Genomic DNA, 17077 nt, shown 5'->3' with positions numbered 1-17077 from the left:
TGTCCCCGAGACCACCGGAATATCACCGAGACCACCGGAATATCACCGAGACCACCGGAAATGTCACCGAGACCACCGGAAATGTCACTGAGATCCCCCGAATATCACCGAGACCACCGGAAATGTCACTGAGATCCCCCGAATATCACCGAGACCACCGGAATATCACCGAGACCACCGGAAATGTCCCCGAGACCACCGGAATATCACCGAGACCACCGGAATATCACCGAGACCACCGGAAATGTCCCCGAGACCACCGGACTATCACCGAGACCACCGGAATATCACCGAGACCACCGGAAATGTCACCGAGACCACCGGAATATCACCGAGACCACCGGAATATCACCGAGACCACCGGAATGTCACCGAGACCACCGGAATATCACCGAGACCACCGGAATATCACCGAGACCACCGGAAATGTCACCGAGACCACCGGAATATCACCGAGACCACCGGAATATCACCGAGACCACCGGAATGTCACCGAGACCACCGGAATATCACCGAGACCACCGGAATATCACCGAGACCACCGGAAATGTCACCGAGACCACCGGAAATGTCACCGAGACCACCGGAATATCACCGAGACCACCGGAATATCACCGAGACCACCAGAATATCACCGAGACCACCGGAATATCACCGAGACCACCGGAAATGTCACTGAGATCCCCCGAATATCACCGAGACCACCGGAATATCACCGAGACCACCGGAAATGTCCCCGAGACCACCGGAATATCACCGAGACCACCGGAATATCACCGAGACCACCGGAAATGTCCCCGAGACCACCGGACTATCACCGAGACCACCGGAATATCACCGAGACCACCGGAATATCACCGAGACCACCGGAATATCACCGAGACCACCGGAATGTCACCGAGACCACCGGAATATCACCGAGACCACCGGAAATGTCACTGAGATCCCCCGAATATCACCGAGACCACCGGAATATCACCGAGACCACCGGAAATGTCCCCGAGACCACCAGAATATCACCGAGACCACCGGAATATCACCGAGACCACCGGAAATGTCCCCGAGACCACCGGAATATCACCGAGACCACCGGAAATGTCACCGAGACCACCGGAATATCACCGAGACCACCGGAATATCACCGAGACCACCGGAATATCACCGAGACCACCGGAAATGTCACCGAGACCACTGGAATATCACCGAGACCACCGGAAATGTCACCGAGACCACCGGAAATGTCACCGAGACCACCGGAATATCACCGAGACCACCGGAATATCACCGAGACCACCGGAATATCACCGAGACCACCGGAAATGTCCCCGAGACCACCGGAAATGTCACCGAGACCACCGGAATATCACCGAGACCACCGGAATATCACCGAGACCACCGGAATATCACCGAGACCACCGGAAATGTCACCGAGACCACCGGAATATCACCGAGACCACCGGAATATCACCGAGACCACCGGAATATCACCGAGACCACCGGAATATCACCGAGACCACCGGAAATGTCACCGAGACCACTGGAATATCACCGAGACCACCGGAAATGTCACCGAGACCACCGGAATATCACCGAGACCACCGGAATATCACCGAGACCACCGGAATATCACCGAGACCACCGGAAATGTCCCCGAGACCACCGGAAATGTCACCGAGACCACCGGAATATCACCGAGACCACCGGAATATCACCGAGACCACCGGAAATGTCCCCGAGACCACCGGAATATCACCGAGACCACCGGAATATCACCGAGACCACCGGAAATGTCACTGAGATCCCCCGAATATCACCGAGACCACCGGAAATATCACCGAGATCCCCGGAATGTCACCGAGATCACCGGAATATCACCGAGACCACCGGAATATCACCGAGACCACCGGAAATGTCACCGAGATCCCCGGAATATCACCGAGACCACCGGAAATATCACCGAGATCCCCGGAATGTCACCGAGATCACCGGAATGTCACCGAGACCACCGGAAATGTCACCGAGATCCCCGGAAATGTCACCGAGAACAACGGAATATCACCGAGACCACCGGAATATCACCGAGTGGTTTATACCAAGGAAGGTGACGGGCACAAGGGGGCATTCTTTGCGTCTGGAGGAGAGAAGGTTTTTCCACCAACATAGAAGAGGATTCTTTACTGTTAGGGCAGTGAGAATCTGGAATTGCTTGCCTGAGGAGGTGGTGATGGCAAACTCAGTCGAGGGGTTCAAGAGAGGCCTGGATGTCTTCCTGGAGCAGAACAATATTGTATCATACAATTATTAGGTTCTGTAGAAGGACGTAGATCTGGGGATTTATTATGATGGAATATAGGCTGAACTGGATGGACAAATGGCTTTTTTCGGCCTTACTAACTATGTTACTATGTTACTACTATGAGACCACCGGAAATATCACCGAGATCCCCCGAATATCACAGAGACCACCAGAAATATCACCGAGATCCCCGGAATATCACAGAGACCACCAGAAATATCACCGAGATCCCCGGAAATGTCACCGAGATCCCCCAAATATCACCGAAATCACCGGAATATCTCCGAGATCCCCAGAAATGTCACCGAGACCACCGGAAATGTCACCGAGATCCCAACAAATACTACTGAGATCACTCAAAATGTCACCGAGACCACTGGAAATGTCACCGAGATCCCCGGAAATGTCACCGAGATCACCGGAATATCACCGAGATCACCGGAAATGTCACCGAGATCAGCAGAAATATCGCCAAGATCACCGGAATATCACCGAGATCCCCGGAAATGTCACCGAGATCCCCCGAATATCACCGAGATCACCGGAATATCACTGAGACCACTGGAAATATCACCGGAATATAACCAAGATCACCGGAAATGTCACAGAGATCCCCCGAAATATCACCGAGATCCCCCGAATATCACCGAGATCACCGGAAATATCACCGAGACCACTGGAAATATCACTGAGATCACCGGAAATATCACCGAGATCCCCCGAGATCACCCGAAAATCACCCGAATATCACTGAGATCACCCAAAATGTCACCAAGATCACCGGAATATCACCGAGATCACCCGAAATGTCACCGAGATTCCAAGAAATACTACTGAGATCACTCAAAATGTCACCAAGATCACCGGAATATCACCAAGATCACCGGAATATCACAGAGATCCCCTGAAATATCACCGAGATCACCCGAATAAATCTGAGATCACCGGAAATATCACCGAGACCACTGGAAATGTCACCCAGATTACCGGAAATATCACCAAGATCACCTGAATATCACTGAGATCCCCCAAAATATCACCGAGATCACCGGAAATATCACTGAGATCACCCGAAATGTCACCTAGATCACCGGAATATCACCGAGATCCCCTGAATATCACTGAGATCACCCGAAATATCACAGAGATCACCCAAGTATTACTGAGATCCCCCGAAATGTCACCGAGATCCCAAGAAATATCACCTGAATATCACCGAGATCACCGGAAAGATCACCGGAAATATCACCGAGATCAACCAAATATCACCGAGATCACCGGAAATATCACCGAGATCAACCGAATATCACCGAGATCACCGGAAATATCACCGAGATCAACCGAATATCACCGAGATCACCCGAAATGTCACCTAGATCACCAGAAATATCACCGAGATCAACCGAATATCACCGAGATCACCGGAAATATCACCGAGATCAACCGAATATCACCGAGATCACCGGAAATATCACCGAGATCAACCGAATATCACCGAGATCAACCAAATATCACCGAGATCACCGGAAATATCACAGAGATCAACCGAATATTACCGAGATCCCCCAAAATTACCCGAAATATCACCAGCACCCCCCAAATATCACAGAGATCAACCAAACTAATCATCAACAACCCCCAAATATCACTCAGAACACCTGAAATATCACCAACATCCCCCAAACATCACCAAGATTACCCAAAATATCACCAACACCCCCAAATATCACAGAGATCACCCAAATATCACCAAGATCCCCCGAATATCACTGAGATCACTGGAAATATCACCGAGATCCCCCGAAATATCACCGAGATCCCACAAGATTACCCATAGATCACCTGAATATCACCGAGATCACCCGAATATCACCAAGATCACCCGAAATATCCCCAACACCCCCCAAATATCACCGAGATCACTCGAAATGTCACCAACACCCCCAAATATCACCATCACTCGAAATGTCACCAACAACCCCCAACTATCACCGAGATCACCTAAAATATCACCAAGATCACCCGAAATATCACCAACAACCCCCAATTATCACCGAGATCACCCGAAATGTCACCAACAACCCTCAAATATCACCATCACTCGAAATGTCACCAACAACCCTCAAATATCACCATCACTCGAAATGTCACCAAAAACCCTCAAATATCACCATCACTCGAAATGTCACCAACAACCCTCAAATATCACCATCACTCGAAATGTCACCAAAAACCCACGAATATCACCGAGATCAGCCGAAATATCACCAACTGTCATGATTCCCGGGTATTACTGCTGCGGGGAGAGCTGCGCACAGCAGCAAGGGAGCTGAGCAAAGCGCCGGTAACTAACCAGGTAACAACCAGGACCTGAACCATGTGACAGAGTAGGAGGTGTTTGGGGCAGAGCCAGATGCCGGGTGCAGAGGAGACGAGAAACACAGGAGAGTAGTCAAACAAGCTAAGATCATAGCCAGGAGATCACAAGGTACCAAAGGGGTGAGACAGGATTGTCAGAAGGGAAGCCAGAGGTCAGAAATCCAAAAGAAACAAGCAGAGTAACGCACGGAGAGCAAGGAAAACAATTGCAAACCGGGCACACACTCCAGGGGTCAGGCACACAGACTAGAGGAAAGTATAGCTGACAGGGAATGTAGTCTGGAGTGAGTATAAATACCCCTCCTATATCCAAAGGGAGGCCAGCAAAATTAACCCTGAGAGAACAGGACATTAACCATGTCCTGACCATGACACTGACTAGTGTTGTGAATTCAGCTTTTGGGCTCCCTCCGGTGGTTGTAGAGGGTAATGCAGTTGTGCCTGGACTGCAGGAGTGGACAGGTGTATCTACTAATTGCAAAACTGACTGGGGTATATAGCTTTGCTGGATCCTTTAGTCAGTGCCAGTTGTCCATTGTTCTTGAAGGATTCACTTCCCTGCTGGTCTCTCCAGTTTGCCGTGTTTTTCTACAAAGATAAGTCCTGGCACACAGACTAGAGGAAAGTATAGCTGACAGGGAATGTAGTCTGGAGTGAGTATAAATACCCCTCCTATATCCAAAGGGAGGCCAGCAAAATTAACCCTGAGAGAACAGGACATTTACCATTTCCTAACCATGACAGTACCACCCTCTTAACCGGGGGCCACTGGACCCCCAGGCTTCTCAGGGTATCTGGCATGAAAAGCCGGCACCAGTCGATCAGCGTGCACAGAACTGGCCGGTACCCATGACCAATCCTCAGTGGAATATCCCTTCCAGTCAACTAGGTACTGAAGCCTCCGGCGCACCCACCGTAAATCAATGATGCGCCCTACCTCGTACTCCAGCTGACCCTCTACCAACACTGGCGGAACATTGGATGAGGAATCTTCTCTAACTGTCCCCACAGGTTTTAATAGGGACCTGTGGAAGACATTAGATATTTTGAAGGCGTGGGCAACTGTAATCTATAGGGCACTGGGTTCATCACCTCTATAATCTTGTATGGACCTATAATCCTGGGGCCCAACTTCATAGAGGGTATCTTAAGTTTGATGTTACGGGTAGACATCCACACCTCCCCCACAGCCAACACAGGAGCTGACCCTCTCTTCCTGTCCGCAAAATGTACTTCTGGGCTTTGGAGATGTCCCCCCGAACCTCCCTCCAAAGGGTTCTTAACTATTGCACCAGACCCTCGACACCAGGACAACCAGAATGCATGCAGGAAAAGTCTCCAAAACCATAATTGTCCTGAAAGGGAGAATTGCCAACAGACTGATTAATACGACAATTGAACGCAAATTCTGCTGTGGGCAATACCTCACACCAGTCTTCCTGTCTGGAAGAGGCCAGGCATCTCAAAATTTGTTCCAACGACTGGTTGGAGCGTTCAGTCTGTCCCTTAGATTCCGGGTGATAAGCAGAGGAGAATGACAACGTAACCCCCAAATTCTTACAAAAAGCCCTCCAAAACCTGGCCACAAATTGCCCACCCCTGTCCAACACTACGTTCACAGGCACTCCATGCAACCGAACTATGTGCTGTATATACAAGCAAGCCAAGGTTTCAGCAGAAGGCAACACAGATAACGGCACAAAGTGGGCTTGCTTCGAAAACCCATCAACCACTACCCAGACAACAGTTACCCTTGGAAGACGGAAGATTAGTGATAAAGTCCATGGACAGGTGTGTCCATGGTTTATCCAGAATTGGCAAAGGTACCAATTCCCCCGACAGCCGGACCTGAGAGCTCTTAGATCGAGCACACACCCCACAAGTATTTACAAACCTTTTGATATCCGTACCCATAGAGGGCCACCAAAAACTCCTAGCTACTGCTCCAGGTAGCTGCAATACCGGGATGTGCACTTAACACAGAATCATGAAATTCTTGCAGGAGTGTGAGACAGAAATGTTTGGGTACAAACAAACCTGGGGGCTTATTCCTGGGGGCTTGTGCTTCCAAAATCTCTCCCTGTAACTCAGATGAGACTTCTGCCACAAACACTCCCGGTTGAAGAATGGAGGAAGGGGGTTCTGGAGGGGACACAGAATCAAAACTTCAGGATAAGGCATCCGCCTTTACATTTTTAGACCCTGGTCGGAACGTAATGGTAAAATGAAATCGAGAAAAAAAAAGTGCCCACTGTCAGGAAATAAGAACTTCTTCCTATTATTTCAATTATACATACAGAGCTCTCAGCTGCAGTTTTCTCTGCCTGCCAGCACAGGCTGGAATTCTAGGCCACTCTTCCTCCCTCCCTTTGCTATATAGCTGTAATGTGAGACCGGCGTGCCAGCAACATTCACTGAGGAATTTTTATGGTTTTGAGCTGGGAAAGCCAGTCTTCTGTCTAAACCCCTCATCCCCCCTCCCGCCTGATACCAGTTATTACTGGTACACCAACTTTCCAACCGCATGGTTGTTCTTGAAAAGTTATGTATAATGGCACCATTCAGGGATAGAGATATAAAAGCTACATATTCCGAATGTCCACCAAGAAATCTATAACTCACTGAAATCGCTAGGATCTAAACTTAACGAAATGCAAAGAACGTATTTCTTCGTAAGCGGGTCATATATCTACTCCGTGTTTATACTTAAAGGAACCCACATGACGTGATGAGCATCATGATCATTGTGTTGTTCTTCTACGAGGTTCATACAGTGAGTTATGTATAGAAATGGCTTGTCATAACTCTAAGAAAGGGGAGTATTCAGCCTCTGAGTGAGGTCACCACAGGGGGAGTGCCTTGGTTTTGGGCACAGAGATAAGTGAGTGAGACATTAGTCTTCACTAGTCTTTTGTCCCGGATCTAGCTGAGAGTCTGTCATGCGCTGGGACATATATGTTCGCCCAAGCCACATGGTCTAGCATGATCTGAAATGATATGAAAGAACTGTAAGAGCTTTTTTTTTCAACTTTAATCCCATTTTATTTGTAATTGTACTGTACATGCGATACTTGTCCACTTTTATAATATCTTTTCATACTTTTGTAAACACTGCCTACCTTTTTGGAGCAAAATATATAAAATTACTAGCTTTGTTTCTTCTTGCTCTATAACGTACTATCACGTCCTCTGAGGTGAATTACGCTACTAATTTGGGTTGGGTCCGGACCCGTTATGAATTAAAAAATTTGAGCTGGTGGCAGTGGATTTGTCCTGTGCGTTTGGGATACTTTGCAGTGACGGATGGCATTGATAATTATTGTCCCCGCCTGAATGGGAGTAGTTATATCACCCTCGCTTCAGTGTGCCCATTAGCTAGTACAAAGGCAGCCTTTCTGGCGACTAATTATCCTAGCTGCAGCACCCTGTCTGACCTGAGGGTAAGGAGGGGCGCCAGAGAGCTGCAAGTTGCAAACCGGAAATGGGAAGTGGGATATAGATAAATCCCCTTCAGAAAAGAACTGAGCAACCAAACAACCCCGGTTCTTGACATATTAGTGTGAGCGGTGGGAATGATAAAGTTATCCTCCCTGGGATCATGCACACCGACCGAGCCTGGGGGTCAATCTCTTAGCAGACTCGATATAGGCCATTTTTTTATGATCAATGATGACCGTAAAGGGATGAGCAGCCCCCTCCAGAAAATGCCTCCATTCTTTGAAGGCCATTGTAACCGCCAACAATTCCCTGTTGCCGACATCATAGTTTCTCTCGGCCGAAGAGAATTTTTTAGAGAAAAAGGCACAGGGTTTAAGGTTAGTAAGGTTGGACGGACACTGCTCCCACCCCCACCTCCGAAGCGTCAATCTCCATGATAAAAGGTCTTGACGGTGTAGGGATTTCACTCACTCAGGTGGGAGGACTGAGACTTAGGAGGCACGTTCCTTGAAAAGTTCACAGGGTTTATTGCATCATAAACCACATGGCAAAATAACAGAAAGGAAATAGCCTTTGGCTCAGGAAAAGAAAAAACAAGTGTCCAGTCCTTCCGGCTCAGTCCTGGAGCCTTGACACACTCAGGAGGGTTTCACCTCCACACATATCTGCTGTGTAAAGCATTAGCCTGACTTATATAGGACTAACCACACCCAGTAACCTATCACATGATTAGCCATGTGGTCTGACATCACCACAGGTCCTGAAACACATATTTATACATGGTTATGTACAACAAAGAAATACTCCGGGCTACATCACAGCGACAAGCCACCTACGTGGCACATACCTCCCGTCGACTACACACCCTTTAGCCACGCTACATACCTCCCCCTCTGCCTAAAGCCGTGGGGCTTGGCACTTTCCCCCACTAAACAAGGGATTCTTGATAGGGCATCCGCATTACCGTGCAGCTTTCCGGCCCGATGTTCCACATGGAAACTGAAGTCCTGCAGGGCTAAGAAACCCTTTGTTTCCCTCATCCATCTAAGTGGGGCATGGTCAGATATTAGTCTGAATTTACGACCCAGCAGATAGTACCGTAACGTGTTCACCGCCCACTTTATGGCCAAACACTCTTTTTCTACGACTTAGTAGTTCTTTTCAGATGAGGACAGCTTCCTACTCAGATAGAGAACAGGATGCTCCTCCCCATGTAGCTCTTGGGAAAGGACTGCTCCTACCCCAACGTCTGAGGCATCTGTCTGAAGAATAAATTCTTTCTTGAAGTCTGGGGCCATCAGAACGGGTTGCTTACATAGAGGCCCTTTCAACTCTTGGAAGGCTGATTCTGTCTCTTCGGACCATTTAACCATCACCGATTTTGTCCCCTTTAGCAGATCAGTCAGAGGCGCAGCCACTGTGGCGAAGTTCGGGATGAACCTCCTGTAATATCCCACGATTCCCAGAAAGGCTTTAACTTGCTTTTTGGAGAGTGGTTTCGGCCATGTTTGGATTGCCTCCACTTTCCTGATTTGGGGCTTTATTTCTCCACGACCCACTATATAGCCTAGGTATTTAGCTTCTTCCTTACCCAAGGCACACTTCTTCGGGTTTATTGTAAACCCCGCCTCTCTTAGAGCATCAAACACCGCTTGGACTTTCTCCAGATGACTCTCCCAGTCCGGGCTAAAGATGACGATATCATCTAGGTACGCAGCAGCGTAGTCTTTATGGGGTGCAAGGACTCTGTCCACAGCCCTCTGGAAGGTCGCCGGAGCTCCCTGTAGGCCAAACGGCATCCGGACATACTGGAAGCATCCATCAGGTGTCGAAAAGGCCGTCTTCTCCTTGGCTTCCTGTGCCATGGGGATCTGCCCATACCCCTTTGTCAAATCCAAGGTGGATATATATCTGGCGTGCCCAAGCCTTTCGATGAGCTCATCAACGCGGGGCATGGGATAAGCGTCAAACTTGGAGACCTCATTCAACTTCCGATAGTCGTTGCAAAACCTCCACTCTCCATCAGGTTTTGGGACCAGGACAATTGGGCTCGACCAACCGCTCTTGGATTCCTCAATGACTCCAAGCTTCAACATACGCTCCACTTCCTTGGAGATAACTTCTCAACGAGCCTCAGGAATACGATAGGGCTTCACGTTCACCCGCACATGTGGCTCTGTTAGGACCTCGTGCTCTATGACCTTCGTGTGTCCTGGCAACTCTGAAAACAGGTCCCTCTTTTTCTGGAGTAACTCCCGGCACTGCTGTTTCTGGGTCTTCGATAGCGTCTCCGCTATTGTAACCGCTCCAACCTCACCTTCTGGGTTGCTTAACAACGATGGAGTTACTGTTGGCTCTCTATCTTGCCACGGCTTGATGAGGTTGACATGGTATACTTGGAATGGTTTCCGTCTTCCTGGTTGGTGAATTTTATAATTTACTTCACCAAGTTTCTCGACAACCTCATATGGCCCTTGCCATTTGGCCAACAACTTGCTTTCCACCGTCGGAACTAACACAAGAACTCGGTCTCCCGGTTTGAACTGCCTCACTCTTGCAGACCGGTTGTAGACTCTGGCCTGAGCTTCTTGTGCCTGGAGGAGGTGTTCTTTCACGATAGGCATCACCTTTGCAATCCTCTGCTGCATCAGGGCCACATGCTCAATGACGCTTCTGTGGGGCGTGACTTCGGCTTCCCAGGTTTCCTTGGCTATATCCAGGAGTCCTCGCGGATGTCGGCCATATAGAAGCTCAAACGGTGAGAACCCTGTGGAGGCCTGTGGAACTTCACAAATGGAAAACATCAGATAGGGTAAGAGACAATCCCAGTCTCTACCATCTTTCTCTATAGCTTTTCTCAGCATGCTCTTCAGTGTCTTGTTAAATCTCTCAACAAGGCCATCTGACTGGGGATGGTACACCGAGGTCCTCAACTGGGAGATTTTGAGGGCTTTGCATAACTCCCTCATCACCTTGCTCATGAAAGGTGTTCCCTGGTCAGTCAGGATCTCCTTCGGCAGACCTGTCCGGGAAAAGACATGGACCAACTCGCGGGCTATACTCTTCGAGGAAGAATTTCTCAAGGGAATTGCCTCAGGATAGCGAGTGGCATAGTCCAGGATGACTAATATATACTGATGGCCCCGGGCTGATTTAACTAAGGGACCAACCAAGTCCATGGCAATTCTCTCGAACGGCACCTCAATAATGGGCAGTGGCACAAGGGGGTTCCGGAAATGAGTGGGAGCAGTTAGCTGACATGTAGGGCAGGACCTGCAATAGTTCACTATTTCCCGGTGACACCCAGGCCAATAAAACCTCTGCACAACCCGTTCCTGCGTTTTTTCCACCCCTAGGTGTCCACCCAAGATGTGTGAATGGGCCATGTCCAATACCTTCCGTCTAGATGGACCCGGCACTACCAACTGCTCTACCAACTCCTCCCTTATTTTCGTGACCCGGTACAACAACTCCCCACTCATCAGAAAATGGGGAAATCTTGTGTCTACCCCCGTCTCCTGTACCACCCCGTCAATAACTGTGACATTATTAAAGGCTTCCCTCAGAGTGGGGTCCCTATGTTGGGCAGTCCCAAAATTTTCACCGGTTACCTCTAATTCCAGAATGTCAGATGCAGGGGACACTTCCTCCTCATCCCCAACCAGAACACAAAAAGGAAACCTGTCTGACTCCGGGTGTGGCGACACCCTTCCAGGGTTCACTGGTTCCCTACTCTTGCTAGGGAGCTCAGAACCTTTTCCCCACAAATCCCAAAACAAACAGAAATCCCAGCCAATAATTATAGGGTACAACAAGTCCTGCACGTCGCCGACTATGTGGGACTCAGTGCCACATGCCGTTTCAATGTCCACCCTGGCCAAAGGGTAGTCCTTTGCATCACCATGTATGCACCGCACTCTGACCTTCTTTCCCGGGAGCAGATGGAGAGGAAAAGTGGCCCTCAGCAGGGTCACTAGGCTCCCCGAGTCTAACAGTGCCGTTACTGCTCGACCGTTCACCTTTTCGGGACACGCTTGAGGTCCCTCGTTGAGCGGAGAGTTCACACTGCAAGCTGGGTACTCATAGTATGAGCAATGGCGTCCCATGCTGCAGTCCATCTGCTCAGTGGTCTGGGAACAACGGGCAGCTATATGTCCTGTCCCGTGGCACCTCCAACAAATAATATCACCCGTAGGGACCTTGGGCACCACCTCCCCCGCCCTTTGTGATTTTGGACGCGCCACCCCTTTTTGGGACTCAGCTCCCTTCTGGGACCCCCAGTACGGCATGGGTTGCCTCCCGGAGGAGCCTTCTAACCCTTGAGATCTCTCAACCAGTCCGATCAGCTCGTCGGCATTCTGGGGATCACCCTGGGCAACCCAAGTCTGTATGGACCTCGGGAGGGAATGCACAAATCGATCCATCATCACTCGTTCCACCATCTGTGCAGGTGTACACGACTCTGGCTGCAGCCATTTCTGGACCAGGTGCAACAGGTCAAACATTTGAGAGCGAGGCGGTTTGTCCCGGTGATAGGCCCAGCAGTGAACTCGCTGTGCCCTGACAGTCAGTGTCACCCCCAAACGTGCAAGAATCTCAACTTTCAATTTGTGATACTCTTTGGCATCCTGCAAGGTCAAATCATAGTACGCCTTCTGGGGTTCTCCCGTCAGGTATGGCGCCAGTACCTCTGCCCACTGCTCTGGCGGAAGCTTTTCCCTCTCAGCGACCCTCTCAAACAACGTCAGGAAGGCCTCAACATCATCCCCGGGAGTCATTTTCTGCAATGCGCGTCTTACCGTCTTCCGGACGTGGGTGTCATCAGCCAAACCTGGGGTTGGGGCGCTCGCCTTGCCCTGGATGGCGGTTGCCAGAAGCTGCATCTGCTGCTGATGCTCCTGCTGGCTCTGCCGTTGCTCCTACTGGCTCTGTTGTATCTGCTACTGGCTCTGTTGTATCTGCTGCTGGCTCTGTTGTATCTGCTGCATCAATAGCATGTTGGTCTCTTGCTGCCTTTGCTCCTGCTGTGACTGCATCTGGACCAAGTGTTTCAGCAGGTCCTCCATTTTCTCCGGCAATGCTTGCTGGCTTGCAACAGACTTGACCCAGGACATTAAAAAATAGACTTACGTCTTCGCTGGGAACGCTGCCAACATTCTCCACCAATTGTAGGGATTTCACTCAGGTGCGACGGCTGAGACTCAGGAGGCACGTTCCTTGAAAAGTTCACAGGGTTTATTGCATCATAAACCACATGGCAAAATAACAGAAAGGAAATAGCCTTTGGCTCAGGAAAAGAAAAAACAAGTGTCCAGTCCTTCCGGCTCAGTCCTGGAGCCTTGACACACTCAGGAGGGTTTTTGTTGTGAATTCTGTTGTCAAGCTCCCTCCTGTGGTCATGAATGGTACTTCGGCTGGTTCTGTCCATGGGGCTGCGGCTTCTGAGTTTCCTTCCACAGGTGACGAGGTTAATTCGTTAGCTGGCTGCTCTATTTAACTCCACTTAGATCATTGCTCCATGCCACCTGTCAATGTTCCAGTATTGGTCTAGTTCACTCCTGGATCGTTCTTGTGACCTGTCTTCCCAGCAGAAGCTAAGTTCCTGCTTGTTTTTCTTTAGTTTGCTATTTTTCTGTCCAGCTTGCTATTTTGATTTTTGTCTTGCTTGCTGGAAGCTCTGGGACGCAGAGGGAGCGCCTCCACACCGTGAGTCGGTGCGGAGGGTCTTTTGCGCCCTCTGCGTGGTCTTTTTGTAGTTTTTTGTGCTGACCGCAAAGTTACCTTTCCTATCCTCAGTCTGTTCAGTAAGTCGGGCCTCACTTTGCTAAATCTATTTCATCTCTGTGTTTGTATTTTCATCTTTACTCACAGTCATTATATGTGGGGGGCTGCCTTTTCCTTTGGGGAATTTCTCTGAGGCAAGATAGGCTTATTTTTCTATCTTCAGGGCTAGCTAGTTCCTTAGGCTGTGTCGAGTTGCATAGGGAGCATCAGGAGCAATCCACGGCTATTTCTAGTGTGCGTGATAGGATTAAGGATTGCGGTCAGCAGAGTTCCCACGTCTCAGAGCTCATCCTATATTATTAGTAACTATCAGGTCATTCCGTGTGCTCTTAACCACCAGGTCCATTATTGTCCTTACCACCAGGTCATAACAGTACAGGTGGCCCAAAGTATTAATGCATCTCAATAGAGGGATAAGAGAAGTTCTGAGACCATTTTTGTTTCTTTGCAGTGTGTTTTGTCTCTCTTTTCCCCTTTACCTCTGGGTGGTTCAGGATACAGGTGTAGATATGGACATTCAAGGTCTGTCCTCTTGGATGGATAATCTCACTACAAGGGTACAAAACATTCAAGATTTTGTGGTTCAGAATCCGATGTTAAAGCCTAGGATTCCAATTCCTGATTTGTTTTTTTGGGGATAGATCTAAGTTTCTGAATTTCAAAAATAATTGTAAATTGTTTCTTGCTTTGAAACCTCGCTCCTCAGGTGACCCTGTTCAACAAGTGAAAATCATTATTTCTTTGTTACGTGGCGACCCTCAAGACTGGGCATTTTCCCTTGCGCCAGGAGATCCGGCATTGCGTGATGTTGATGCGTTTTTTCTGGCGCTCGGATTGCTTTATGATGAACCAAATTCAGTGGATCAGGCAGAGAAAATCTTGCTGGCTCTGTGTCAGGATGAGGTAGAGATATATTGTCAGAAGTTTAGGAAGTGGTCTGTACTCACTCAGTGGAATGAATGTGCCCTGGCAGCAATCTTCAGAAAGGGTCTCTCTGAAGCCCTTAAGGATGTCATGGTGGGATTTCCCATGCCTGCTGGTCTGAATGAGTCTATGTCTTTGGCCATTCAGATCGATCGACGCTTGCGTGAGCGTAAAGCTGTGCACCATTTGGCGGTATTATCTGAGCATAGATCTGAGCCTATGCAATGTGATAGGACTTTGACCAGAGCTGAACGGCAAGAACACAGACGTCGGAATGGGCTGTGTTTTTACTGTGGTGATTCCACTCATGCTATCTCCGATTGTCCTAAGCGCACTAAGCATTTCGCTAGGTCTGCCACCATTGGTATGGTACAGTCGAAATTTCTTTTGTCCGTTACTCTGATTTGCTCTTTGTCATCCTATTCTGTTATGGCATTTGTGGATTCAGGCGCTGCCCTGAATTTGATGGACTTGGAGTATGCTAGGCGCTGTGGTTTTTTCTTGGAGCCCTTGCAGTGTCCTATTCCATTGAGAGGAATTGATGCTACGCCTTTGGCCAAGAATAAGCCTCAGTACTGGACCCAATTGACCATGTGCATGGCTCCTGCACATCAGGAGGATATTCGCTTTTTGGTGTTGCATAATCTGCATGATGTGGTCGTGTTGGGGTTGCCATGGCTACAGGTCCATAATCCAGTATTGGATTGGAAATCTATGTCTGTGTCCAGCTGGGGTTGCCAGGGGGTACATGGTGATGTTCCATTTTTGTCTATTTCGTCATCCACCCCTTCTGAAGTCTCGGAGTATTTGTCGGATTACCGGGATGTATTTGATGAGCCCAAATCCAGTGCCCTACCTCCTCATAGGGATTGCGATTGTGCTATCAATTTGATTCCTGGTAGTAAGTTTCCTAAGGGCCGACTGTTCAATTTATCTGTGCCAGAACACGCCGCTATGCGGAGTTATGTAAAGGAATCCTTGGAGAAGGGTCATATTCGCCTGTCGTCGTCACCATTGGGAGCAGGGTTCTTTTTTGTGGCCAAGAAGGATGGTTCTTTGAGACCTTGTATTGATTACCGCCTTCTTAATAAGATCACAGTCAAATTTCAGTATCCTTTGCCGCTGCTGTCTGATTTGTTTGCTCGGATTAAGGGGGCTAGTTGGTTCACCAAGATAGATCTTCGTGGTGCGTATAATCTTGTGCGTATTAAACAGGGCGATGAATGGAAAACAGCATTTAATACGCCCGAGGGCCATTTTGAGTACCTGGTTATGCCATTCGGGCTTTCCAATGCTCCATCAGTATTTCAGTCCTTTATGCATGACATCTTCCGAGAGTACCTGGATAAATTCCTGATTGTATATTTGGATGATATTTTGGTCTTTTCGGATGATTGGGAGTCTCACGTAAAGCAGGTCAGAATGGTGTTCCAGGTCCTTCGTGCGAATTCTTTGTTTGTGAAGGGGTCAAAGTGTCTCTTTGGAGTTCAGAAGGTTTCATTTTTGGGTTTCATTTTTTCCCCTTCTACTATTGAGATGGACCCTGTTAAAGTCCAGGCCATTTATGATTGGACTCAGCCGACATCTGTGAAGAGTCTGCAAAAGTTCCTGGGCTTTGCTAATTTTTATCGTCGCTTCATCAGTAATTTTTCTAGTGTTGCTAAACCGTTGACTGATTTGACCAAGAAGGGTGCTGATGTGGTCAATTGGTCTTCTGCGGCTGTGGAAGCTTTTCAGGAGTTAAAGCGTCGTTTTTCTTCTGCCCCTGTGTTGTGCCAGCCAGATGTTTCGCTCCCGTTTCAGGTCGAGGTTGATGCTTCTGAGATTGGAGCAGGGGCTGTTTTGTCGCAAAGAAGTTCTGATGGCTCGGTGATGAAACCATGCGCCTTCTTTTCTAGAAAGTTTTCACCTGCTGAGCGCAATTATGATGTTGGCAATCGAGAGCTATTGGCCATGAAGTGGGCATTCGAGGAGTGGCGTCATTGGCTTGAAGGAGCCAAGCATCGCGTGGTGGTCTTGACGGATCACAAGAATTTGACTTATCTCGAGTCTGCCAAACGGTTGAATCCTAGACAGGCTCGTTGGTCGCTATTTTTCTCCCGCTTTGATTTTGTGGTTTCGTACCTTCCAGGCTCTAAGAATGTGAAGGCTGATGCCCTGTCAAGGAGTTTTGTGCCCGACTCTCCGGGTGTTCCTGAGCCGGCGGGTATTCTCAAAGAGGGGGTAATTTTGTCTGCCATCTCCCCTGATTTGCGG

General features: G+C 48.8%; 1 protein-coding gene across 1 annotated transcript; it reads left to right on the top strand.

Annotated features, from left to right (window-relative positions):
* The first annotated feature begins 3371 nt into the window (after window positions 1-3371).
* LOC138674902 (DNA-directed RNA polymerase II subunit RPB1-like) lies at window positions 3372-4133 on the top strand. The gene has a single exon (XM_069762726.1). It carries the CDS (start codon window positions 3372-3374, stop codon window positions 4131-4133), a length of 762 nt encoding a protein of 253 aa, XP_069618827.1.
* The last annotated feature ends 12944 nt before the right edge of the window (window positions 4134-17077 follow it).

The sequence above is a fragment of the Ranitomeya imitator genome, chromosome 4 (assembly GCF_032444005.1).
Source record: "Ranitomeya imitator isolate aRanImi1 chromosome 4, aRanImi1.pri, whole genome shotgun sequence".
In the NCBI taxonomy this organism is placed as follows: domain Eukaryota; kingdom Metazoa; phylum Chordata; class Amphibia; order Anura; family Dendrobatidae; genus Ranitomeya; species Ranitomeya imitator.
The sequence above is the reverse complement of the archived record's forward strand: the minus strand, read 5'-3'. Positions and strand labels throughout refer to the sequence as shown.

What these genes read in the sequence shown, in the direction of transcription:
- LOC138674902 (XM_069762726.1), top strand. Translation starts at nt 3,372, where the DNA reads ATGTCACCTAGATCACCGGAATATCACCGAGATCCCCTGAATATCACT.